This window comes from Salminus brasiliensis, chromosome 14 (genome assembly GCF_030463535.1).
Source record: "Salminus brasiliensis chromosome 14, fSalBra1.hap2, whole genome shotgun sequence".
Lineage (NCBI taxonomy): Eukaryota > Metazoa > Chordata > Actinopteri > Characiformes > Bryconidae > Salminus > Salminus brasiliensis.
In genome coordinates this window covers 29,546,890-29,573,799 of record NC_132891.1, presented here as the reverse complement: position 1 = coordinate 29,573,799, position 26,910 = coordinate 29,546,890, and the positions used below count along the sequence as shown (strand labels likewise).

Genomic DNA, 26,910 nt, shown 5'->3' with positions numbered 1-26,910 from the left:
GCCTCACGGTGGGACGCGAGCTTCGGCCATGTCGCGGTTTTAAATGAGGAAGAAGCGGGAGAAGGTTGTCGCGCGAGCAAGTTTCAAACACTCCGTTTAATCCCCTCAAACTCTTCCGTAGGGCGCTCCGGAACCTCGGCTCGGTGTTATTACATAACACGGGACACCCGAGCGCGAGGCAGCCGCGGTCTGTTTCCCCGCCGTTGAGGCGGAGTGAGGCTCGGTGCCACTTCTAGCCGCTGTTAGCATCGCGGCTAAGTGGCTAAGTTAGCGCTACGGGTAGCTATAACGTCGGCTCGGCTTCGCTCGGCTAACCGGGTTACAGTCAACAGTCGTTAAGCTGAGAAAATGCGGCTCACGCTAACCGGCTAACAAAGCGTCAACCAGCGGTAGCCGCTCGCCTGTGGGGACTTGAGCTAGATAGCTGCTAGCATGTGAATGACGGGCGAGTGCGAGCGGAACGTGGGACAGGCGAATTAAACACCACCACGTTAAGGAGTGATTTGAGCCGAACGGCTGAGGTTTAACCATGTTTAATAAACTCTACCAGTGGTTTGGGACTGGAATAGCCAATCTTCGCAACGGAGTGCCGCCTGGTGCGGATCACATCGGCACGGTTCAGCAGGATGGTCCTTCGCGGAGAAAGAGACCCATAGACTGGTGAGTTTAGTAGAATAACAGCAGCCTTTCTGGTCGGCCGAGTTGCCTAAGTAGAGGTTAGGTGAGTGTAAGCGTGTGTTGGACGAGTTAGTAAAGCGCAGACTGCTCAGACTGCTCACTCAACAGACCTGTGCGAAGTGCGCGGCAAAAAACTTCACTGCGTGAGTTCACACACACACACACACACACACACACACACTTGCAGCGCTGAAGATAAAACGCCTCTGTGTGTGTGTGTGTGTGTGTGTGTTTGAGTGTGAGTGAGAGAGAGATGGATAGATCTCTAACCTTACCCGAGAAGCAGCTGACCTGGAGGTTGGTGTGTCGCTGTCCAAAGTGTTGAACACCTTCAGCAGTCTTTCAGTCCCAAAATACAAGCATTGGTCCTATTATAATCGAGTATGTAGATTATAACACTATAATGCATCACAAATCATCTCTTCCTGACAGTTTGGAAGATGAGGACGGCACTGAAGAAGACAGAGCTGTCAAGAAATTTAGAATGGGTAAGTCATTGTGATATTATCCTTAGATATCTTCCTAAGAATTTGGTTAAATTTGGTATTGAAAAAGTTTGTGAAAACTTCATTAGTAGGTTTTAAGAAGAACGTTTGTCGTCTTGTAATATTGTGAATAAGGCTCGATGTTTAAACATGATTTTTTCCATATTGCATGTTATGTAGTGTTGTTACTCCATGTGGCACCAAAGGAATGTTATTGTACTTGCACACAGATGGAGCGACAATAAAAGTATGTTGACTTGAACATTCATGTGTGTTAGGAGACTTCATGGACACGATGAAGAATGCAGCCGAGGGGGTGAAGACCCATGGCTCTACTGTGGCGTCGTGGGTGCGCAGCAGTGTCAGTCCAACCTTGAGGAACATGCTGCCTGCCTCTCCTGGCCCACCGCAGACAGAACACCTGCAGACATCTTTACCTGCAGTCAATGCATCCGGGTCTGAATGGGCTGAGAGCAAGGTATTTCACTCCTCTCAGGAGGCGAACCATGACTCTGCGTTAGGAGCGTTAGGAGTATTGATATAAGCAGGTGATTGATAAACATCTCAGACAAATGTATAGATTTGGCTGGTGTTTTAAACTAAAGACATTTGTTGTAACCTGACTGAGCAGGTTGTTTAGGTGATGCAAGGCTACTGTGCCTTGTGTCACTTCAGCTTTCAGCACTTTTGCTTTCGTGACATTTAGGTTTTTTGATAATTGCCTATTTACACCTCAGTTTTGTACAAAAACATGCTAGTGTTTGTTTTTTGCTCTTAAATATGTGAAACATATTGTAGCCAAATCTGTCTCTAATAAATAGGTTGAGCTTAGTGCAATCAAAATATTCTACGCAGACTAAACACATTCACATTGATTTCTGATGTCAGAGTCAAGAATTGTATAAAACTTGAACATATCTTAATCCTTGAATGTGTTCATTTTGATTTCAGTTTGAGGAAAAAACACATGGAGAACTTGAGGGCACTTTCGTTGTTCCTTCAACTTCTGTGGAGTGGAAGACCATTGTTAAGTCAGGTAACAAGACACGCATGTATCTACTTCTGCTTTCTTTCATGTTCACTGCTAAATGGGCTTTGAAATGGTTCTTTTTCTATATTCATAAGGGAGATTTTCATGGATGTTCTGTTTTCTTACAGGCTCTTTAAGGACTGAGCAGTCGGTGACTGTGTCAAAGGTCAGAAGACGGCAGTTCTGTACAAGCCTTCCACACCATGATACCCACAAAACTAATGGCCACTCTGTCAACTTGCCCCCCATCTGCACCTCTAAACTCCCCTGTCCCTCCCCTCGGCTTGGTCGGCCCTTGTACCTCAGACCGCACAGATCACCAAGGTGTGTCAGCATTTGCTTTTTGCAGTGTGAATGATTCTGCACTTTACTGCTCTGTGTGCTGCGTATTAAAACAGTTCCCATTCCCTGTGTCAATCAGTTGTAATACACTAGTTATAAGGTCTAACAGTGCACTGTTAAATCTGTGAATTATTAATTTTTAATCTCTTTGCACTAAAATGTAAAACGTTCTGCATTATTTCCTCAGCCAATTCTCTACACCTGGTCCAAGCACAGGGAACACGTCTTACACCAGCATGTATGAAAAGACGTTTCCCATTCGAGTGGTCCAGAGCCCTTCCCATGGCACCTCCAGTCGTCAGTGGCGAGGGAGACCTCGCTGTACAGCGCAAGAGGTCTGAGTATTACTTATCCAGTTTGGTTTGTACTGAACATGTTTTCATACATGCCTGTTTACGTGTCCCACTGTATTGTTTGTGCTTATCCATCGCTGATTATTTACAGTCAGTACGTGAGGAGGAGAAAGAAGTATACAGACAATTGCTATCTGTGGTGTCGGATGGCCAGTCATCATTTTTCAATAATGGCAGTCATCCAGGCATCCGATCACATCGGGATTTGTGAGTCCTTTAGCGTTACAGTTCTGTCCTCTGTTGTTGTAGTTTTTATGATTTGTTGTCTTCTCTAACATCTAGTAATAGTATTTATTTACTTATTTATTTTTACTTAATTTTTTCCCCCCTTTCCTCTTAGCTCCAGTTTCCTTACATCAAGCCGCAGGCTGCTGCGGTGTGCCTCCCCTGCAGGTTCAGGAGCAGGAGAGTCTTCATTTGGCTTATCCAGCCTGCCTCCTAGCCCTCACACCTCCAGCGCACTGCCCAGCCCTGGGGCGGTCTCTAACGGACCCGAAACACTGCCCTGGACCTTCGACGCTGACGAGTCAAGCTTGAGAAGACCAGCAGCAACCATGTGGCCAGCACTGTCACCGGCTGCCCTTCAGGATGCTTCCTCTCAGGACACACAGTCATCAGGTGTGCAGTCTGAAACTGTTATTTGGCTTAGTATATGTATTATAAATCAAGTATGTATTGTTGTCGTCTAGGCAGTTAAAACATCTTTGTTTTCTTATCTACAGCTCATGATGGAGACTCTGTCATTTTCATAAAGGAACAACAGGGCAAGAGGCCAGAGAGCTCCAGGTAAGGGAGTAAATGGTTTTAGTTTCACTGTCAAAAGGTTTTCAGGTAGTCAGTAAATTTATCTGTACCACAACCAAAAGTTATTGAAGAACATATACGAACTTGTTAAGACAAGTGTCTCAGGAATCAGTCATTATTGTGTTCATGGTGCTAATGTACTTCACTGTCTTTGCAGCGTGCCATGTTTTCAAGCTGAACTTTGGATCAAAGAACTGTGAGTGTTTGTCCCTTATGTCATACATTCCAGCTTTTCTGCATTTGTTAATTTATTTAATCCAAATTACTAAAATGAGCTGTGGAATGCTTGTGTGCACACAGAACTAGCCTCTATGACTCTCGTGCTCGGGAGAGGCGGCGGCTAATTGAGGAGCAAGAAGCTCTGACCTCTCAGCTCTTGCGCCAGGTGAGCTAGGACTCTCATTTCTCTCTCTTTTTGTGTGTACGCATGCTGTTTCACTGACCGCATTTTCCTCACTGTTTTGTTGGGGGTAAACTAGCGTCTGTCTGGTGAGGAGAAAGCTGGCGTGTCCAATGTGGAGCTGAAGGTGCGAGTACCTTTAGAAAAAGAGGTTCCTGTAGCACCTATCATTGAGGAGCCAAAGCCGGCTGTAGAGGAAAAGGAATTCCCTGAGCTGACTGAGGTAAAAAGCGTCTGCATGCTCTCCTGTAATTACTTGTATGACCTTGTTTATACGAGATACGTTCAGAACCAATGTGATCCTCTGTTTAAAGATTTAAAGAATATTTGATGATCCTGTAAATTAAGAAACCAGTTAAACTGTGGTTTGTTTATTCTAGATCACTGCTTTTAATTTGTGCCGGCACTTTCAGTTATTGTTTATGTCAAAAGGCCTTTTACATGACTCTGCATGTGTGTAGGCCATGGAGAGTGAAATTAGCAAAGCACTAAGGGGAGGAAGTCAGGACGAGGTGCTCAGTGAGGGATTCCGTCTCACCATCACCAGAAAGGACCTGCAGACCCTCAGCCACCTCAACTGGCTCAATGATGAGGTGAGCTGTCAGCAGCAGTCCTTGAACTGTCAACACTTGTCCTGTAATCACTTTATTTAAACTTATTGAAGGCACTTTAGCACTGTACTGTTTAGTTTAATGATTGACACTGAATTTTCTTGATCTTTTAAACCAGTATAAAAGGCTAAATTGAATTTTATAATTTGTTTATAATTTATCTTGTGTTAATGGACTGACATTATTTGTAAATTGTGATGGTCCTTGCGTCTTGCCCTCAGGTGATAAACTTCTACATGAACATGCTGGTCGAGCGTAGTAAGGCGTCCCACCTCCCCTCTGTCTACACCTTCAACACCTTCTTTTTTCCTAAGCTGCGCAGTTCTGGCTATTCAACTGTGCGCCGCTGGACCAAGAAAGTGGACATCTTCTCTGTGGACATCATTCTGGTGCCTGTCCACCTGGGGGTGCACTGGTGTCTCTCTGTAAGTTACAAAGCAGAGCAGATAAACAAATGGCCTTTAGTAAAATATTTGCTTGAATCACTGCTTTTTGTTTCAGGCATGTGAAAGTAAGGCTATTTATTGCCCCGATTTGTATTGGATTAATTTAGGTAGTGTTCCTAATCCCTGATTTAGATTAATAATTATACTGGGATTTAATGACTCAAAATTGAAGGTCATCTGTCTGTGGTTTTGAGCTCTGATTCACAGCCTGCTCTGTCTTACTCTGGTAGGTTATGGATTTCCGCAAGAAGAGCATCACGTATTTTGACTCCATGGGAGGAAACAATGACGAGGCATGCAGGATTTTGTTGTAAGTGCTGCATGAGAGTGAGATGATGAAACTGGGGTGCAACAGTGGATTGCTTCGCCTGCAGTGTTTTTTGTATAGATCTTCCCTAGGGAGCCCAAGTCTTGTGAATTAGTTCTGTTTAGACCAGGGGTGCTCAGTTGTGGTCCTGGGGTCTAGCTCACTTTGGTGATTTCTGTGCTCTAACACACTTAGTAAACAGGGTAATCAACTTAAATAATAAAGATGCTGTGTTAGTGCAGTTAGAGATGTTAAATTGAAAATGTTATGTCTTCTGCAGCATATGTAACATATAATTTATTTATTTAGCAGACACTCTTTGTTTATCATAAAATGACAATGTGTAATCGCTGGAAATGTTATGGTAACATAATTCTTAAAGATATGTTAGAATAGCCCTGTTTTTGTGTTTGTAAATCACTTGCAAATGAACTCATGGCTTTTTTTTAATATATATAAATAAAGCTTGATATTTACTTGTTACATGTCTCTAGGACTATATAAATATGTAATGTCTTAGCATCTAGAAGGATATGATTAAAATCTCAGTGTATTGAAATTTGAATTAATGTCTTTTCCTACCGGACAGCCTGATGGTTGCAGGGAAATTTCCCCCTGGGCTAATCAATTGTTATGAGATTACTCTGAATGATGTGCCTCTCTTCCACAGAAAATATTTGGAACAAGAAAGTGAAGATAAAAGAGGACGACCCTTTGATACCTCAGGCTGGACACTTCAGAGTAAAAAACGCAACGTGAGTCAATTATTCTTGTGAATTAAAGTTTACTATGTATTCCATTGACACAGATGACTATTGCATAGGGCTAAGCCATCTTATGTGTTTTTGGAACTGGTATGAGAATTATTGGTAAAACTAGACATCATTATTTTGATTCTCAAAGTATGAATTGAGAGAAAATACTACTAGTATGCTATATGTTCATGTTTTAATAAGGTCTATGCAGATCTACAGGAACGTATTACATGCCTTCTATCAATATGTGCCTTTGACTGTTAAGTTGTGGTCGAACGTTTACGCACTCATCGGGGTGGGGGGCTGAAATCAAAATATACATATATCGCATTTAATATTTAAATTAAATGTTCTTTAGCAAGTCCCTCCTTGACCAGGCGCTTTAGGTAGAGTTCATTTAAATTGGTTGGTGTCCTTGCACAAACCCACCCTTGCACAAAGCCCAGTATGTATTTCTGATATGGTTGAGGTCAGGATTTTGAGAAGGTAATTTCAAAAGCTTTATGTTGGCCTGTTTTCCAGATAATGTTGGTTACCACCTTTTTTGATTGGCAGTTGGTACAGCGGTTTTGGGGTTGAAAGGCTCACTTTTACTTTTTCAAACATACGGCTGGTCATTGTGTTCAAACAGCCTTTGTCTCTTGACTTTCATCCAGAAGGCTTTTTCTTCATGTGGTCTTCATAGAAATGGTCCCAAGATATCTTCCTGGCTTATATAAATCGGATCTGCACTCTTTGAATTTTCCCATTGCACTGTGTGCTGGTCAATCCAGCAAGTGCTGTCAAACAAACCCTCTTTATGTGGTCACAGAGAAGCTACCAGCTTTAGTCAAGCATGATCACTAACATGATGTGTCCCTGGAAGAGGCCCTGTCCTTTGTACCTTTGAAGCACTGATTATCTCAGTGGTTGTATGTAAATTTCTGAAGTTGTGTAGCTCAGCCTGTGTTTATTTTAGAATACACCCCCGAAAGAGAAGAGTTAACAGACATCATTGAGAGTTAATGTCCATGATAGTACACTTTAAACATATGACTGCAACCATACCAGTAGTCTTCCTATGTTTTGTTAATCGGCCTTTCCTTTCTCCTTCTGTGTATTTTGCTATATTTTTCAGTATGTAATTCAGACCCCTTGTAAAATATTTGTTTGAATTTCATCCTGCAGGAGATCCCTCAGCAAATGAATGGAAGTGACTGTGGAATGTTCACATGCAAATATGCTGAATACATCACCAAAGACAAGCCAATTACATTTACACAGGTGAGCATGCTCAGTAAAGCTTTTGAATTACATTGGCTGGTTTTGACTCCTTGTATAATTTCTTCCCTTCGTCCCTAAAATGTCCACAGAAACACATGCCGTATTTCAGGAGACGCATGGTATGGGAAATCCTGAATCGGAGACTTCTGTAATAGGAGACCTTGTGTCATGGACTCTGCTGCATTCTGCTGCACTGCAGGATCCAGTCTGACTAGGAGCAGCCACAGAAGGGATGCCTTTAACACTTCCTCAGCTGGTGCTCCATTTTGCTGATGCTAAGTACGTGCCGCTGGACTGACAGCCCGGGTTAGTTTTAAGGACGTTGGTCATGCCCCAATGTTTTTGCCCTCCTGTTTGGTATGATACAGCGGTATCCCACTTCTCTACAACATTTACCGTTGTTCTGCTTTTGAATGTGGAGGTTTATTTGCATTATTGTTTGGATTTGTTTTAACTTGTTTTTTATTTGTTTTTGTCAGTGCCATCTGTGATAAACCTGTAAAAATATGCAACTGTCAGCTTTTTTTTTATATATACAGCAGGTGTTTCAGAAGACTCCACCCCCTCAGAACTGAAGTTGAAATTATTGTCTTAATGTTTTTTTTGTTTGTTTGTTTGTTTTTTTTTTTTATAGTTTTTTTTTTTGCTTTGATGGCTAAACATAAAACAAACTTGAATGCTGCAAGAGAAGGCAGCGTGGGACCAACAGCTGTTTGCTCTCAAACAGTAATCCAGCTAAAGCTGACAATCGCAGGGCTTTTTGTAAACCGAAGGGTTAGAAAAATAAAACTACAGAACAAGCATAATACAAGATAATGGTATATTTTTGATGCGAGTATGGATTTGTATCATACAGCACATTTTCTTTGTACATGTGCCAGAAAGACAGTCTACTTTTATTATTTCACAGTGACCTGCTTGCATTCAGCCTCTTTTTCTGAGAAGGGCAGTTATGACTTCAGTACATATTGATACTCTATCATTTTTATGGTGTCTGTACAGATGGCAAAGAAACACCTGCTGGTGTTGGCAATCTTTTGTTGCAAGATAGGACAAGAGAAACAGTGAGAACGGATTGGTCAGGATATCTCTAGATGTGCATTCAGAAAGAAATACCCATGAAGGCCAGGCTGACCCACCCCCAAGGTAGAACTCCAATGCAAGCCAGCAGGATAGCACCCAGTTTATACTGACACTTGAGAATACTCGACTCTCTTTATGTAAGTATACTCTATTTAGCAATTTGCAATTGTTTCTAGAGTTTTTTTTTCCTGTTATATTTACAAGTTCTTGTACATATAGTCTCACAGTTTAAATGAAGACCTATTTAATACACATTTTGTACCTTTTATGATGGGTTTTGTATGTAGATCTGGTCTTCCAGGAAATAAATCCCTGAGACTGTGCGCATCGGATTGATGTCTCCTTTTTCTTTTTGGTCTTTCGATGAGGTCAGGTTTTCCAACAGTGCAGTCTAAAAAACAGCCTAGAAATATTTAACAAACAGGATAGGCCAGTTCCTCCAATAACATGGACACCAGGCACACATTTAAGGCACCAAAAGACATGAGTGTTGAGGAAAGGTAGAAGTTGACATAAAAGCTGCTTTATTGAGAAAGAGACAGAAGCTTTAGATTTGTTTAAGGGGAGTTTGAGAACATTAGCGTTGTTTAAAGTAAGAACACAGGTTCTCCTACGCTTAGAAAGATTTTCCAGAGAAAATCAATAGAATCCAAACCAAACCTCTTAGGAATTCTTTGAAGGCCGTGGTTCTCAAAGCAGTTCTAAGAGCAATTTTACTCCCAACTGTGAAGCTCTGAGGCCTGGTTTGAGAACCTAGACACTGGATAAACTCTGAATGGGTAAAACTGGTATTGCTAATAGGATGTGTATCCTAAAACATAGGCACTCATAAATCAGAGTAATCAACATGAAAGAATGTTCTCTTGACTGAGGCAGCTATGGACTCACTTTGTATCACAGACAAATTTTCTTTGAATTTTGCATCTTGGCAAACAGCCCTCAATATCCTCATCACCAACATAGTATGGTGATGATAAAATGGTGTAAAAACAACAAAAAAAAAACGGATGGAGGTGGCTTTAAAACATCAGAAACTTAATGATCCACGTGAAGTTTCCTGTCTGTCGATTAGCTGGAAATAAAAATCACTTTAAATAAATAAAAAATCTCTCAAAAAGAGTATGACCTCAATTCTGAGATGAAGCAGCATTTTAGGGACAGAGGCAGAACAGCAGGGGGCCAAAGGATCACTGATCTCAGTCCAGCTGTTTATGAACTGAGTCTCTGACCTTCATCACAGCTAGCAACTATGAGTCAAGTCGTACTGCTGGGTGACGTGGACGTTTCCAACATGATTTTTTTAATATATATATATATAATTTAATCATCTGCTCTATGCTCACACTTTAGCAGTTTGTTCAGCATTTACTTAAATTCATTTAAAACCATTCTTTGATATTCAATAAAAAAGGCAGCAAAACTTTAGCAAAAAACATTTGTCTTCTATGTACAAAAAAAATCCTACCTCTACAACAGACTTAGAAAGCAGTCAAAATATTCAAAAGGGGGAATGAAAAGGATAAAAAAAAAAAGGTACTACAGTTCTAAAATGACTTGGTGAACTTGGTGCTGAACTTTCCTCTTTGTTCTGTTCTGGCTGCTCAGAACAGTCTAGAAAATATTTTTTTGTGTTTTTTTTGTTTGTTTTTCGTGCAAAAAAATAATGTTTCTCAAGTGTTTTTGTGTGTGTGTGTGTGTGTGACTGTGGTTCCTGCATTGAGTTCTTGTAGTCCATAGCTTCCTTCATCTTGTGGGTTGTATTTTTCTTTTTTTTCTTTTTTTTTTTACTGCTGCCAAAAAGGTTAAGCCGTCCATTGCTTGGTCTTCTCACTGTTAAAAGCGTCTCCAGCACAGTAAATGTCTTATTTCCTTTTATTGACAAAGGGACAGGATCCTTTGGTCCTCTTCAGCAATGCCTGCTTCTTTGATGTCCAGAGCTGCAAGAAAAAGGAGACGCTGCAGGCAGGTGCCCTGCGCTAAAGCTCCTGTCCGCTGATCCCTGCAGGGATTAGCTGAGGGAGAGAGAGAGGCACCGTGAGTACACGGCCAGGCTGCAAAGGGAGGTGCATTTATGATTGATTTAATCTTTTATAAATATTCAATTTTCAGTTAAAGGGAAATAAGTACTACTCAAAGAGAGTTTGGCCATGAATCACCTTGTAGTGAAGTGTAGTTTCTTAGCCAAAACATGACTGATTCTGTAGCTCTGATGCTATAAAGGCTAATGTAGCTAAGAAGCAATGGAGGAGTACACACCTGCCTACGCAATCTCAGATAAGACTTGCTAATGTGGTTTCCAACACTGTGTGACATATTGGACTGCAGGGCTGCAACAAACTACTATTGTGTTAAATAATCTATTGATCACTGAAACGAACAATGGATCATTTTGATTTTGAATTGATCGATGAACTTTCCTGCTGTTATAAAAGGTAGTGTATATATATATATATAAATGTATATACAAGCTATATATATATATATATATATATATATATATATATATATATACACACACACACACACACAGCAGCTACCTGCCTACTGCTAAGTAGATCTGATCATTCGGGGCATGGACTCTACAAGATCTCTGAAGGTGTCCTGTGGTATTTGGCACCAAAACGTTAGCATCAGATCCCTTAAGTCCTGTAAATTGTGAGGTGGATCCTCCATGGATTGCATGGATCGAGCTTTTTGAAACATCTCTCCAAAGTGTGGACTAAAAAAACATTGTTTAGTGTTAACATTGTTCTATTACAGATATACATATAAACCTCGTTTTGAATGGTACACTACCTAGGGACTAGCGTGTATTTTGGGATTAAACCTCTGTTTAACCTCTGTTTCCTTCCTCCTTGGTTGGTTAGCATGCTCATACAATCAGTTTCATCTCTGTGTGGAAGGAAATATTTTCAAAAAAGGGACAGAGGGAAATCTCCGTTTTGAAAAATAACTGGATACATGTGGACGGGACCTTAGGTGCCAATGACCCTTCTGGCGTTTCACTGGTTGTCCTATCTTGGAGCACCTTTGGAAGGTACTGACAACTGCATACCAGAAACCCCCACTAGACCTGCCTGATGTTTTGGAGATGCTCTGACCCAGTTGTCTAAAGCTATCTGCTTTTAACATGTCACCTTCAAGAACTGACTTTTCACTAGGTGCCCCTTGACAGATGCCACTGTAGATAAAGATAATCAATGTTTTTAACTTCACCTGTCAGTGGTGCTAATGTAAGGGCCGTAAGGGAGTATATATACCCTGTATATTTATAACAGAATAAGAATTTTATTGCATAATATAATGTCTGTGTGCAACCTAAGATATATTAGATTACAATGCAGATGGTATGGGGTGAAGGTGTGGTGTGGGTTGTCCTTAGAGATTCCTAGAAGTGGTGATATGTGTCATATGTGTGACAGGATTCAGACAAGGCTTAGGGTTGGTAAAGAATCTGGCAATCTGATTCAGTTTGAGGTGAGATGCAGTTTTGCACAATGTTAACTGGGGGCAATAAGCTTCTATTGCATGTTAGCTACATTAGTTTTTATAGCTCTCGTGCTAAAGTAAAGAAATCTTGGCTATTTTTCAACTTTTTCCAAAGTCATTTATAATTACAACCTTTTTTTTCCCAAAATTACTGTGACCACTGTGACCAAATACATGTTTTCCACTGATATTTAAAGACAGGCTTAATATGGTAATAGCAGTTTATAAAGGGCATTAGGGGGTTGTGGGTGGCTTAATGTAACACAACCTCCTGCAAAAATAAACAGACACAGAGCCCCACAATGAAACCCACCTCCTCCTCCTTCTCCTCCACCTCCTCACTTGCCGTGCTGGTAGGAGTACGCTGTATGCTCTGTGGGCGTCTCTATGGCAACCTGCTGCTGCTGGACGGCATTTTCCTGCAGTTTGATGAGGTGAGCGTTATAATCGCTTTATATTATAATATAAATTATATCTTTTATATTATTATTTTTACCTCACCTCAACTGATACGCTGGCAGGAGGCACTTGGGTGTACTGGGGTATGTAAGTCCCTTGCATAGCTGTGTTAGCAGGTATATACTGGAAACAGAGAGGCCACAACTGTAACTGTGGGTTGATTACAAGCGCAGAACTTTCTGTAGGCTCTGTGCTGTATGAGTGGTTATGCCTCACCGTGCCAGTGCTGCCCAGAGACAGGTGGCTGAGCTGCTGGGTGAGAGGCCCCATCATGGCGGCAGGCTGGATGGACAGAGTGTGATCCATGGTGGGCGTCAGGACTGTGCCCTGTGGATGAGACGCAGAGCGAGAGGGGCGGTTAGGCGGATCTGAAGCAAGCAGCGGGAGAGCTCATTTAAAATAGATGTGCGGTTCTACTGGACTGACTTACCGTGGGCTGCATGAGGTATGACTGATGGTGCATCCAGGATGGATTGTGTACCTGCATTACAGGGAAAGTGCCACTGTCAGCACAGATCGGGCAAGCGAACACACTGTGGAACACTGTGCAACAATGATTTGATGACTTTGGCTCAGATTTTTAGATGTTGGGATTTTTTATTGTTGATACAACGCCTCCCTAAACAATATAGTGCTCTATAAATGTTCATATGATGCACTTGGGCGTTAAAGAAACATTGGGTGGTGATGTGACTGCTACTGTTACACTGCACCCATAACAGAGGAAACTGATCGCTACAAAGAAGAAACTTATCAGCCGCAATAGAAGAGGAACCAAACAAGGCATAGAGGTTATACATATTCAATAATAATCAATACCTGGATCTGTTATAGAAATAATGGTCAGTTGCCCAAAACCTCTTTCAGATTACACTTAGCAGACATGATATCAAAGATGGTGGTGAGTTTATAAGGAATAGCACTTTTTAAACTGGAACCATCGCTCTATTAGATCTGCACAAACTTCAGTACTTTTTTAATACTGCAATTTTGGACGTAACTTTAAGTACTTCCAGTAATCTCTAGGTATGTAGTGAGAATCAATACTTCAGTGCCAAGTCAATACGAAAATTCTGAAAACACGACACCACTCCTTTTCTATGGTACCGAAGGTACTAAAACTACTGCAACCATCACAGATACATAAGACTGTGATTTCTCCATGTTTGCTGTCATACCTTTACTGGCTAAACATGCTAACTTGGGGAGTAGAAAGGTCGACCAATGCTTGACCAATGACCAATTTGCAATCTGCGTGCATGCTTGGCATAAATCCACTGCTAATCATGGGGGAAAATATCCTAAAATTCATGTATTGAAATGGCTGGGTTTAAGTTGGCTGATCAGGGATTAGTATGCAAACGATGTCTCAGAGCATTCAGAACAAAAGGAAGAAACACCTCAAACTCATCAAAGCTCCTCAAAGAGGGAGATCCAGAGCTGAGCGAGTTCTGCCAAAACTTTCCTAACCTGAGATGTTGAGCGTTATTGTCTGAATTGCGTTCAGAAAGGCAAACATCAGCTAGCCTGTTTAGGCTAACACTGTGATGGCTTTGAAAGGTACGCAAATGGTGTTTATTCCCCACTACATCCCTGCAAAAATGCAGTGGGTTGTTAGAACTCTGTGTGACGAGCAGCCTCAATAAGTGCTGGAAGTACTGTGCCGGTCTCACCTACCTAGAAGCGCCAAGCTCTGTCAATCATGTTTACTTAATTAAACGGCATATTGGTTTTAACTACTTATAGCGCGGTTCAGTTCAGCTGTCAAAACACTACTGAGACTTCATACAAAGAAAACAGTTACTGACATACAATGATCAATGATGATAGACATCATTTTATACTTAGAAGCCAATGCAGGACTTAACTGTAGGGAATCAGTGCTCTTCTTCTTCTAATCAGCAAGTCTACCTGTTGGTGTTTGAGGGAATGTACTAATGCAGCATTGTTGGTTTTAAATAACTGAAGGCTACATGCCACTGTTTTTGTAATATTAATTACAAATAAATTGTTTTGTCTTGTTATTCATTACAACCTAGGCTATTTGCTCTAGGCTTTTTTCATATTTCAAGCAACTGGACATTGCAGTAGAAATGTTTGGCCACCAAGTACAGCTTAAGACTTTTTCAGGCAAGTTTTTAAGGAGATGAGATTGGGGACAGTCTAGCAACTATCTTCCATTGTGAACTAAAAAAGCATCAGAGACTAGACATTGGCCAGATATTGGCCAGCTGACTGCATCTTGATGCAGTGATAAACTGACCCCAGTTTATTTTTTATTTTTTACCAAATGTTTCCTTTAATAGTTGTCATTAACTGCAGTTTAGTCCAAGACTAGGTTTAGTCAGTGTTGAAGAAGTTACAATTTTGGTATAAAGCTTTGTTATGTTACACTTGATATCAGCATTTAACACTTCAGGGATGACACCCCTAATCCCTACAGACATTGTATTGTAGCATACACATGAGTTGAAGCTCATGACTGAGCTGCTCGCTGTTCACACTGGGAAATGCAGTGGGACGTAGTGTACTGTGCTGTGCTGAAATGCAGATGACATGCAGAACCACAAAAAAATGCAGTGTGGGAAACTGCATGCTGTTTGCACTCAGTGACCACAGGCCACCATATGTAGCGGAAAGCTGGGGCCATCAGTGGAAGCAGCCATTTCAACTTTCGAAAGAGTGAGATGTCACCCACCGTACGTTTCTGCAGGGCATTATTTTTGCTAAGCTACTTGTGGCTAACTGGGTAGGTTCCTGTTAACTGTAGCTTGGTTATGTTCGCTAGTAACTGCTAACCGAGGTGCGATGCTTGGTGTTCATACCTCATACTGCCAATGTCTCTGCCAACCATGTGCTTTGATGCCAGAGCTGTAACGCAAAGCTATTTAAGCTAGAAGCTGCTGATTATATGTAAAGGAATTTTTGGATTGTATAGATAACTGGGTGAAGGATAAGTTACAAGATGTTCCCTTTAAGTATGTACGCACAAACACAGTGGTTAAAATTATATTCATGTTATTATTGAAAAAAAAAGACCATGGAGCTGGCTGTTGTTGATCAATTAAGAGAAGGACTGACAGTAAGAGAAGGCTATGATGTGATTTTAGTTAATGAACGATCAAGGCAAGTATGCATCACCATGACTACTGGGCGTGTTGTTTCAGTCTGCTAGTGGTAAGGGCCCTTGCATGCAGGCGTTTTGTCCACATTTACGTCACTTCAGGTTAGAAATCTGTCAAGATGCTAACATGCCTCTGAGTTTTCATTCTAAACAACCAGCAGCACACCTGATTCCACTTCTTTAATCAACTGGTGAGTCCTCAAACAACTGATCACATGTGCTTTGCTGCTGCTTGGCTGAAATGAAAACCTGCAACCACACCGGCCCTTTGCAGATGGGACTGGACACCCCTGCCCTGAAGTAAGTCATACAATGATGTAAACCACATGAACTGTGTCTATGTGAAACAAGTGAATATCTGGATGTTTTAGTTTAAGTGCAGGTTAAGTGCAGACTTTTTCAGGCATGTTTTAGGGAGATGAGATTGGGGACAGTCCAAGTCAAATGTCTGCTAGCAACATTAGCCTATCATCTCCCATTGTGAAGTAAAGAAGCTTCAGATATTAAACATCTTGGCTGGGTGATTGCATATTGGGTTAGTGATAAACTGACCCCAGTTTCATTGATTGAGTGCCAGTCCTATCATAGAAAGAACACACCAGTGACTTGAGAAGGTGGATCCTCTCCATTTTAGACTGCTGTCCCACGTGACAAATGTAGAGTGCTTATGCATGATGGAACTGTCAGGTCTTGATCCCAGTTTTCAATCTGGAAATGTTCACCCAGTCTGTGGAGGACTGAGCTAAAATGGACAGGAACAAGACAAGACAAGCCTCTGCCTTTAACCCATCTGTGCAGTGAACACACACAGTCACAGTGAGCACACATGCCAGGATTGGTGGGCAGCAATCACTACGACCCCCGGGGAGCAGGGAGGGTATAGGACCCTGCTCAAGCCGAGGCCCGGTGCGCTAACCACTGACCCCTAACTACCTGAAGACACAGGTGTGATCCTTACATGACAAAAATAACACTGTTATTAGGCAAGGGGACATGCCACCAAGTGTTAGAGAAGACATTATGGTCTGGTAGGCCTACTAGCCTACCCAAATCCATGCTCTACAGCAAAGTTAACAGTGTAAGAATAGTGTATAGTGAGTAGTGCCAGGGAAAAAGATGACACAGTGATAGCTCTGACCTGGTACGTTGATACTGGAGAATGCATGTATGGAGAGATGGAGGTTTGTGTAATCATTCTGTTGGGAGCGATGCAGTAAGGTGAGGAGTAGAACCTGCAGGGGGAGACACACACACACATGCATACGTACACACTGGTTTAAAAAAAAAGTTTCACAGATGAACCACTGAGACGTGATTCCAGGCCCCTTCACAAATTATGTAAAATCAGTATCAATGCGGTCATATATCAAGCTGAGAAAGAAGAAGCTCACCCATTCTGCAGGGCAGGAGTGGGGTCATACGTTAGTGTCATTCCTCCCTGTAGGAAAGTCGATATGAGAAGTTCTGACATGGAGAACATTGAGCATACAACTTCCTGCCACAACAGAGACTGCGCTGTGATGCTTAATGTGATCGAATGTTCATATCTTCTCTCTAAGATCTCACCGTCTCCCCGTCGCGTGTCCACGGCCGCCCGTTCTGAAGATATTTGCCCGGATTCTGCCGCTTCTTCTGACCCCCGTCGGCAAATTTGCACAGCAGCGGTTCTGTAGGCACTGGACAAAAATCCAGAGAGCATTCGTTAACATGAGCTTCCAGTAAATTCCAGACAACATGACGGTGAACGAGGAGGAACTACTAGAGTCACGCACCTGCTACTCCAGGAGGAGTCTTGATGTATTTGCCATTGAAGTGCTGAATGATGGCCTCGCATTTCTCTGTGGATTCCATCCTGTTTAGAAATGGTGCACCGTGTAAGTGAACACACTTGAGTGCTGTATCTCTCATGTTATTTAGGAGGAGTTGTGTGTCTGCTGTATACCTGGCGAAGCCCACACCTCTGCTGGCACCGTTGGCATCCCGGAGGATGCGCGTGGAGATGACCTGACTGAAGGGCTTCAGCATGCTCTCCAGCTCCTGCTCATCCATAGAAAGCGGCAGGTTGGAGATGTACAGGTTGGTGGGGTCCTGCTCCTGTTGCTGCAGAAGGAAAGGAGAGACAAGAAGCAAGATGAAGAGAGTTTGAGAGTTTCACCATGTTCTAGTGGCATGAAGGAAGAGCTGTGGACAAAATTCCATGTTTCTCTGTAATCTTTGATTGCAGTATAGCAACTTTTACCTGCCTTGAAATACCTTCTGATGTTTGACTACGCCACCATGAATTAGGCCAGAGGAAATTGATTTTAACTAGTAAGGGTGTAAGAAGATATTGACATACCAAAGTATTGCTGTATTCTGTATCAATTTTCAAAACACAGTTTTGATTTTTAATTAGTAGTTTACATGCGAATATCCCACTGTTCTAAATGGATAAAAAAAAAACTTTTTTTCTTTTAATATTTATTTTTTATATATTTTTTTGCTTACAGTATTATAATATATTGCAATACTAGTACACTAGTACAATCGAATAGATCTTGTCAAAATAAAAGTCACAAGTACAATTAACAGTAACACAAAATACTTTTGAACCGAAAGTTAAAATAACCCTTTTCTTCTTTTGCAGATCTAAAAACGGATCTGATCTGTGACTTAAAAAACGTGATTCAATCCCAACCATGAGTTTTGTGAATTGTGACCACTAATAGTTACATCAGCCCAGCAGCCCATCAGCAGCAAATATTGTACACAGTACAGATCTTGGCTGATCCACCACATTGAAAGCAACTAGAAAACGGCACAGTTTCTGCAACTTTGCGGAAAAAGGCTAAACAGAACAGAGGCAGAGAGGACTGTAGGTCAGACTGGAGGAGGAAGAGGGCAGAAATGGTTTGTAGACAGGGAATGTCATGACTGAAGGTGGATGCAGATGTTAGGTACGCCTGGCTGTAGCCTCGCTGAACTCTCATCTGTCAAGAGATGTGCAGGCTGCTCATTCCTCACTGCCAAAGCTAGAGTACCTCTGAGGCTGCAGATAGGTTGACAGTGTAAAGCCCAAGAGGGCAAAGAGTCAGGGAGTGGAGAGCTGCACGTCCACCCTACAACGCCAATGCCAGTTTTAGCCTCCAGTACTCTCAAATGAAAAAACAAGGGCTCGAGGGGAATGTGTGTGTGTGTGTGTGTGTGTGTGTGTGTGTGAAATATTTCATTTTCACGGCAGCCTTAAATGGAAGTAAGTCCAGACAATTATGCAGTGACTAACTGCTTCAGAAGCAGCTTTTTCCATTCAGATAAAAGGTGTCAAAATAACTGCCTGGAAGATGTTCAGGTTGTCAACTTATTACCATATACACATCCTAATTGGCTCCATGTGCTGCGGCATAAAAGCTCATAGTATAATATGCATGCGCTAGTACGCACTCGGCTAGAGTTAACCGCGGCTTCAATGCTGGAAGTTTGCATGTCCTTGGGCCATAACGTTTCAGCAGGAGGCCTATTCTTACCTTTTTAACCCAGTAAAAACCTCCATAAACTGGTGTGCTGCATGCCAGATTAGATGCGAAAGGTACTCTCACAACATGCCTGGATTCCTGCATTGATTACTAAAAAAAGCAGTCTTATCTAAGGTCCAATTATAGACAAACACAATCTAACTTAACTAATAACACTCAGACAGTTGTACTGTTCATCTCTTTTATTGAGTACGTTGAGTAAAACCTGCAGTGCAGGCCAGAAAAAATAAGTGAACCTCAGTGTCAAAGACTTCTCCTAACTGGCAAGTGTGGGTTTCACATGTGCCCTGTCCATTAAATAAAGACACACAATGCCTGGTTGCTGAAAAATGTATATGTGTATAGAGAATTATGCTTTTATTTTTTTTTATTATTATCGTTGTAAGCTTATAGAAAATGCGTTACAGAGATGCATGAAGCTAGAAAAGCACTGCTGGTGCTTGATGCTGGTGGTAAGACAACTTTTCCACAAATTTAAAAAACTGCTATTGCTACTTTCCATAAGAGTGAGCATCCTGGAAAGATCACTCCAAGAGCACAACATGTTATCCTGAAAGGGTTGCAACCAAAGACCTACAGAAGACTCCACAAACTTGTAAAAACAGTGAACAAGACTGGTGCTTTTAAAGTTTATTAAATTCAAGGGTTCACTTACTTTTTCTAGCCTGCAATGTGGAAGTTTACTTACATGCTCCAAAAAAAGTGTGTGTCATTAGTAATGCAGAAATCCAGGTCATTCCAAAGGGTTCACCCCTTTTCTTACAACTGTATCCTAGTCTTGAACCTGAACCTGAACGTGAAATAAAGGATTATCTTATCTTATCTTATCTTAAATCAAAACCTGATTTTTTAACCTTGTTAGTTTATATGCCTGGCTGTATCCATCAAATTATTTCATTTAAAAGATCCTCTCCGCATGCAAATTTTCTCCCAATTAAGCTGGGTTCAGTTCCACCCATTGCTAGGACTCCACCATTACCTGATGCCAAGATACGTGAATGTTTCCAACTGGGGCTACTGCTATATGACTGGACAGCTCAACACACTTAGAGAAGAATGCTAACTGCCAATTGTGTTTTGTCAGCTAACAGACGCCCACATTGGCTAGAATCATACTGAGTTATTGGGGTGGGGAGTCTGGCTAATTATGCTGTCTTGGACTCAACAAACATCAGATTTTATTTGCCCAGCCTTAAAAAAGACTTCAGCTCTGTTTCCTTGCACCAGCAGGCAGGGAAACTGGTATAAACCAACTGTATCACATATCTCACCTCTCTAGCACCAATCCCAGCTATCAGCTAGCTCGGAGAAAATCACTGACACCGTCACCATCACTTAGAATTAGGTCACGGTATAGAATCGAAATTGATTTCCGATCCACATTGACTTTAATTTGCACTGGAAAGGAAAAGCTAAGTTTGTGCTGAATCAGAAGACCTAGAGCACTTGACTGCAGCGTAATGTGTCACAGACGGGTTTCAGACGGGTCTTTTAAGCTTGAGCCTGACAGGGTTAATTACATTGGGCTGTCTGAATTCATTCTGGTGTTCAGCGCTGCAGAAACTCTGGGGTGTCAGTGGCCTAAAACAAACTGAAAGGATTGTAAAGATGGTGGAGTGACGCCGAACCTGCAATTCACCCCGGCACGGCTTTGCATATTCATTACGCTGGTGCGCAGATGAGATTAAAAAGCTGTAAATTCATTACCACTTCATCTCCATGTCATGAATAATGGATGCGTAATTGCGGTGACCTGCAATGAAGGTGATTTTTTTTTCTTCTCACCCATTTCATTGCTTCTTGAGAAAAGGCGTCTTTTTCCACACTGCGAACATGAGGCGCAGGAAAGCCCACGGCATTCTCCACATAAACGCGGCTGCTCCTAAATAGGTCAGGCCGCTAAAAGGCCTTGGAATGGCTGTAATTAAGTCTGCGGTGGAAGGTAGAAAGGTTGAGGGCAGAGAAGAGTGTGGATTTCTATTCTGCTGAGAGTGAGAGGGGCAAAGCGGCGCTGGAAACAGAGCAGCTGCCCTACACGTTTTAACCTTGCATCTAACCTCATAGCTAATATTAGATAAACCCTGCAAAATGTACAGGGAATATACAGTAAGGGCAGTCAGTGGTGACACTGCTGTGTCTCCATTCAAATGGAAATCTGCCATAACCAAAACGGGCCAATTCAAAAACCTCATTTAGGCCCCCAACATTTGCATACACCCAGCCTTCTAGCAAATACTGTGCAGTCAAACGCAATGGCCCCTTTCTATACAGAATATGGTGGTGCTGATACAAAAAAAAGGTTGCAACGCAAACCAGGCCTTGTGAACGCGTCTTTTCCTAAAGCTGTGTCTGCAGAAGAGGAGCTCAAACTCCGTGAGCAAGGAAGCTAAAGCCAGAGAGGCTAGTGGGTATCTGGGCTAAGCTAAAAGTGAGTGTCTTTTCCCTTCATCATCTGTTCCCTCGAAAACAAGCTGTCTGACTATTTTAGCTGAATTCTAAACTGGAGCTAAACTCAGATCAGAAAGGAAAGCACTAGAGGTGGGTGATATGGTAAAAAATATTAGATCTTTATTAGATTATTAGATCTTTTATTAGATATTTACATAACAGTAAAAATGAACCAGTGGGAAAGAGAGAAATAAAGACTGTTATACTAAAATAAAGACTTTTATACTAAAATAACAAAAGGGGGGTGGTTGTTTCTCTTGGTGATGGTGGCATTCTGGGGCCTAATATGACCATCAGCAGTATTTACACACACACACACACACACACACACACACACACAGGCTACGTGTTACACCCAGCGCCCCACACCCTGCAACACACTCCTCTTGACTCCTGCACTGCTATTTAACTTTTGTCCCCTGAGGGGATCAGGACCTGCTGCTATTTTAGGTAAAGAATAACTGTTACGCGTGTGTTTATCAGAGCCTGAGACAAGCCTGTCCAAAAACTTAAACAAAGCCCAGCTTCAGTGTTTAAATAAAACCAGCACATCTGAAGAAGTTTGACTTTCAGGACATTCTGAAATAACGACTCCCCACACCCCCAACCGCCTCGTAGCACAGGACTCTGTAGAGTGATGAGAGCAGGTGCTTTTAGGGAGTGAAGTGACTTCTTACCTTCGCCATCTGAGCCTGAACTCCACTGGCCTTCAGTGCGGTAACTGCTTTCTGCGCAGACGCCGGGCTGTCAAAATCCACAAAGCCATAGCCTGCAACCACACAGACAAACACAGAGGGCAAATATGTGAGTCAGTGTGAATCTGAATGCATAAACCCTGTTCAGTTTTTTTCTATAGTTAAAAATGCCAGCTTGTTTTTACATTGTGTGAAAATTCCATGATGAATGGAACCAATAGAAACTGTCCAAAATGAGTGGTGCAGCTGTTCAAATTACTGGCTCTATCACAGAGAGACTGCCAGTTTCATCCCCAGTGATGCTACAGACATCTGTGGCGGGGAGTCCCAGATAGCACCAGCAGCTTGGTGGGTAGGGTGCCCTGAACTGAACTGTAAATTACAGGAAATCATCAGTGTTCTCCTCCAAGTATGTTCAGCTGTACAATGATGTTACATTAGCAGTTGGGCTGTGAATCGGGAAGAACCTAGAGATATAATGCGTATCATGATACAGGGGTTATGATTCAATATACTGAGATACTGTAGGCCAATACATTGTCATAGTAGGAAAAACGCACCAGCAGTAGAAAATCTGAGAAGAAAAGAGAAACGTTTACTTTTTATACAATCTCAAGCAAAAACCTTGTATCTCCCTTTTTGCCATTTGTCACTTTTTGACTTAATGTGAATCTGGCATGATAATGGACCAGTAGAAATGCTCCAAAATGAAGAAAGGTTTTTTTAACTAAGCAGCACACACATTATAAAAATGCAGAGGTTAATGGGAGTATATGGCAGACCATAGCTAAAAGTCTTGGAAATGACTATGTAATAGTATGTAACTATGTAATAACTATGTAATTCATTACATCATTACATTTATATGATATGGCGAAATAACAGTAGCAGCAGCACTTTCCTCTTTCCTGTCATATGTGTGTAATATGTAGACAATTATTATACACAACTAATAAACCCACAGCCCTCCTAGATACACCCCCATCAGTGGCCACTCGACTCGACTCGGCCACACAGACTGCTGTATATGTGTGCTGAAATTTATACACACACAGAGATCTATGGACGTACACTACATAATATGGCAGCACCGGTCCAGCCGACAGATGTGCAGTTATGCAATGGTGGCCCCAATGCCGTTACATCACGGTGCACCTGCCTGAGATGAAACAGGCTTGCTGGCTTTGAAGAGTGATCGCACAAAAAAAAAAAAAAAAAAAGACAGACAGTCAGACAGAATCCCCTCTTACCTTTGCACTTGTTGGTGGTCTTGTCCAGGATGGCCTTGGTGGACACAATCTTGCCATACCTTTGGAGCACAATAGAACAAGAGACACTGACATCATCTTCCCACAGATGAAGTTAAAGCAGCATTAAGTAGCAGTTTCACCTAAAACAGCAGATTCATGTTCATGTTGATGCTCCACTGACTGTAAGAGGGAGAATGGCATCTCTATCATTGCCACTCCAGGTTGGAACACTGCTACTGCACTAGGGTGGAGCTGTACGAGGCCGCTCGCCAGAACTGCCTAGTGCTATTTGTGTCAAATCCTGTCAAATTACTCGTCCACGTCAATCCACATGGTTCGATTAGGGTTCTGCCTCAATGAACACTGTGTTTACATCAGTGGTGTAAAAGCAAATTACAATGCACAACTGTAGGGGGAGCCCATAAGCCAAATATACCAATTCTCACATTATATTGCTTCTGTTTTCTTAATTTTTTCTTCTTGAATTTAGTCACTTCCAAATCCACCCACACAGAGCGGACAGCAACAGTAGAAGAATTGTTACTCGAGGCTATTAGGTGTTAGGAAGCTAATACACAAAAACAGCTCTTAACAAATATACTGTAAACATTTGCCATAAAACATACATCTACCAAACTATTATAAATGAAAAGTTCCCCTTTTAGGTTCCCCTATAAAATAGTGTACCTGCATTATTATGCTCTATTATATGATCATATCAGTGGCATAGAATGGTCTTAAAATGACAATAATATTGTTTACTGCAATTATTTCAGGGACAATATATCGTCCAAAAACCATGAGCCTCATTCACCAACATCTCCTAAGATTGTTATTTTTTTATTTAGTCTTGAGAAAAGTCCTAACAACAGCACTTATTCACTAAAATCCCACTTATCCCCCTTAAAACCCACTAATGCAGTTGTCAGGACGACGCTGACATTCACCAAATTTTCATACTTACTGAATCTTACTGATGTAGACTAGTTTGGACTTCTCTCAGGAACAAATAAAAGAAAATTTTTAGGATGATACTGGTGAAGAAGGCCCAAAACGTGATGTGTGTTAAACAGCAGAAGTGTTTTAAGCAACTCTGCTTATATAAGGATGGATCCCACTGTCCCGTAATAGAGATCTGTATGTGAGAAGAACCTTTAAATTGGCAAACAACCTTTACATCATGTACTGTCTCTGTTCACATAAGTACAAGTACTTCAAACTTAAGACTCCACAGAAGCAAAAGTTGTTCTTCTGTGGCATTGCTTAAGGAACCATCGGAAGCACCTTTATTTTAGTATAAGTATAAGAGAAAATACGGAAATAGATTTAGCTGAACCCCGTTCATATCACTTTAAACCTCATCATGTAAAACACCTTGACCATTACATAGAGAGACTACATCCTTCTGGGCTTCGCTGTGACTTTGTGAAGTCGGAGGCAATGTCACAGCACCACATGAAGCTCTATAAAGCGTTTCAGAGATGACAGAGACGCCGGCAGCCACCTTGCTCCGGCTTTATGGCCGCATCTCGCTGGCCCTCTCTCTCATTCGCCATGCATTCGCCACGTCCCGCCGTCATTTGCATGCAGTGTTTATGAGGGACACCGCGAGACGCTGTGTTCTCTGAATAATGGATGCTATTGTGCTCGGCCTGCTTTGCATATCTTGAAGGGAGTCCGCCGTCATGCTGGAGCACAGCGATATATGGGCGATATATGGCCCTAGCTGCATGTACATGTCTATTGATTAGATGCAGGGCTGCTGTGGGGTGGGGGGTGGGGGGGCAAAGCGAGAGCGAGAGAAAGAGAGAGAGAGAGAAAGGGAGGATGTGCGAGAGAACGAGACAGAGTGGGAAGAGAGGGAGGCCTCATTTCCCCTGGCATGCGCTTACAGTGTAACCTGAGAGTTCTCCTTGTCTGCCCTGCGCCGCACTGGCCGCGCTCCACAATGTTAACGGCCTCTCCCTCTGCCACTCTCCGCTGGGTCCTAATGCACCAGGTACAGAAACAGCCATGTACTTCTGTCTACAGCAGCTGCACAATACAAGGCTGGCATGCAAGCATCCGCCACGACGGCTGTTTTCTGTCCAAGGAGCCATCAAAAGCAACGGAACGGCACTATACTAGCATGTTCAGTCTATTCATCTAAAATGCTCTTTGTGCTGTCAACAATGCTAACAATGCTTTGATCACTACCCTGTCATCACTTCACTGATCGGACACCAAGCGCAAAGCTTAGATCTGGAACTTTGTGTCTTGAGCAGAACTAAATGCACAATGATGAGTCTGTATATATATATATATCACCACTGTCAGGCAAAAAACGATGTATTTCCATATTTGTCATTTTTGGCTTTTCGGAATAGTGTGAATCTGGCAGTTCTTTAGATTCTGTCAAAATTTCATGATGAATGGACCAAAATGACCTGGAATTCAATCTCTTTACATTGGCTTCCATTGAAAGTCAAGAAGGTTTTCTTCTCCTGTAAAGCTGCCCTTTTGGAGACAAACATGACCAACAGGAACAAGCACGGCTTTTGAAAGGACAAAAGTATATCAAATCACAAAATACACTTAAAGCAACACTGTGTAGCACTGTTAACTTCAAAATCATGTTGATGCCCTACCGACTGTAAAATGTTAGCTAACTTTGGAGAAGTGGGCAGGAAAACACTCATAAGAACTGCATAAGAACTGCGTACCCAGAGTCAATATTTGTGTACAATCCTGCAATACTACTAGTGGCGGCTCAATGCGCTTCCTGACTGAAGTCCAAAATCAAGAAATGCCATTTTTCCATAGTGTTGCTTTAACAGACAAGTGTATTAAATGTAAAACCGCATTGCTGATACGGCCCTCAGACTTTTCAAAGACAACTAAGCATTCAAAACAACCCACTTAATATCCACACTTCACAGAACAACCTAAAACACTCAATAAATGCCTTCTATGGGACCTTTAAGCCTTGTCTTGTACAACACACCATGGAATGGAATGGAAATTTTCTACTGAAAGCAAAATATGGTCCATTACTAGGCTTAATCCTTGTCCAGGAAACCAGCCTGAGGGTCCTGATTAGTTTTGTTTGTTTTTTTAGAGGGAGGCAGACGAGTTTTACTGGAAAAAACAACTTTTTATTACGTGTAGTATAAAATTAGAGCTTTGTAGAATCACTAAAAAAGTATGTTTAACATATTAAATTGCAACAATCGAAATATTTGCACATATTGGGATGCTGCTTATTTTTTGCTGTATTGGAAAAGCATATCAGCTACATTACGCTGAACTGAATACTGATTTTTAAAAAATGTCATCGTTTGTTTCCTTGCCTTTTTTTAGTTTGTGCCTAAGAATGTCGGAACACCTGCTGCTGACA

At 41.8% G+C, this 26,910-nt stretch overlaps 2 protein-coding genes across 6 annotated transcripts in view; one reads left to right on the top strand and one right to left on the bottom strand.

Moving 5' to 3' along the window:
• Positions 1 to 53: 53 nt before the first annotated feature.
• senp1 (SUMO specific peptidase 1) lies at positions 54 to 26,899 on the top strand. Of its 3 annotated transcripts, XR_011981760.1 has the most exons (19): positions 54 to 660; positions 1,111 to 1,166; positions 1,442 to 1,641; positions 2,115 to 2,199; positions 2,322 to 2,517; positions 2,723 to 2,870; positions 2,980 to 3,095; positions 3,229 to 3,506; positions 3,611 to 3,674; positions 3,850 to 3,888; positions 3,993 to 4,077; positions 4,172 to 4,315; positions 4,554 to 4,685; positions 4,925 to 5,128; positions 5,380 to 5,459; positions 6,127 to 6,211; positions 7,379 to 7,474; positions 7,564 to 8,694; positions 26,874 to 26,899. XR_011981760.1 is itself a non-coding variant. In XM_072696408.1 (18 exons), exons 1-18 carry the CDS (start codon positions 530 to 532, stop codon positions 7,624 to 7,626), a joined length of 2,202 nt encoding a protein of 733 aa, XP_072552509.1. In that variant the 5' UTR covers positions 54 to 529; the 3' UTR covers positions 7,627 to 8,867. The 3 variants fall into 3 exon arrangements, 2 of the variants coding, with proteins under 2 accessions (XP_072552509.1, XP_072552510.1); XM_072696408.1 differs by lacking the exon at positions 26,874 to 26,899 and having other exon boundaries at positions 7,564 to 8,867; XM_072696409.1 differs by lacking the exons at positions 54 to 660; positions 26,874 to 26,899 and adding an exon at positions 782 to 821 and having other exon boundaries at positions 7,564 to 8,867.
• Positions 9,059 to 26,910, bottom strand: part of rbms2b (RNA binding motif, single stranded interacting protein 2b) — a 35,000-nt gene continuing 17,148 nt past the window's right edge. For all 3 annotated transcript variants that reach the window (XM_072696410.1, XM_072696411.1, XM_072696412.1), the window contains exons 3-14: positions 23,535 to 23,593; positions 22,267 to 22,358; positions 17,572 to 17,729; positions 17,402 to 17,481; positions 17,196 to 17,305; positions 17,021 to 17,067; positions 16,768 to 16,861; positions 12,936 to 12,986; positions 12,722 to 12,832; positions 12,548 to 12,628; positions 12,360 to 12,465; positions 9,059 to 10,569 (exon numbers count right to left, since the gene is read on the bottom strand). In XM_072696410.1, coding sequence (XP_072552511.1) covers positions 12,385 to 12,465; positions 12,548 to 12,628; positions 12,722 to 12,832; positions 12,936 to 12,986; positions 16,768 to 16,861; positions 17,021 to 17,067; positions 17,196 to 17,305; positions 17,402 to 17,481; positions 17,572 to 17,729; positions 22,267 to 22,358; positions 23,535 to 23,593 — 964 coding nt within the window. In that variant the 3' untranslated portion in view covers positions 9,059 to 10,569; positions 12,360 to 12,384. The remainder of the gene's footprint in view (positions 10,570 to 12,359; positions 12,466 to 12,547; positions 12,629 to 12,721; positions 12,833 to 12,935; positions 12,987 to 16,767; positions 16,862 to 17,020; positions 17,068 to 17,195; positions 17,306 to 17,401; positions 17,482 to 17,571; positions 17,730 to 22,266; positions 22,359 to 23,534; positions 23,594 to 26,910) is intronic.

What these genes read in the sequence shown, in the direction of transcription:
- senp1 (XM_072696408.1), top strand. Translation starts at nt 530, where the DNA reads ATGTTTAATAAACTCTACCAGTGGTTTGGGACTGGAATAGCCAATCTT. An exon ending in AATTCCCTGAGCTGACTGAG is followed by an intron (nt 4,316 to 4,553) that starts GTAAAAAGCGTC and finishes GCATGTGTGTAG; the next exon opens with GCCATGGAGAGTGAAATTAG. An exon ending in TTCAGAGTAAAAAACGCAAC is followed by an intron (nt 6,212 to 7,378) that starts GTGAGTCAATTA and finishes TTCATCCTGCAG; the next exon opens with GAGATCCCTCAGCAAATGAA.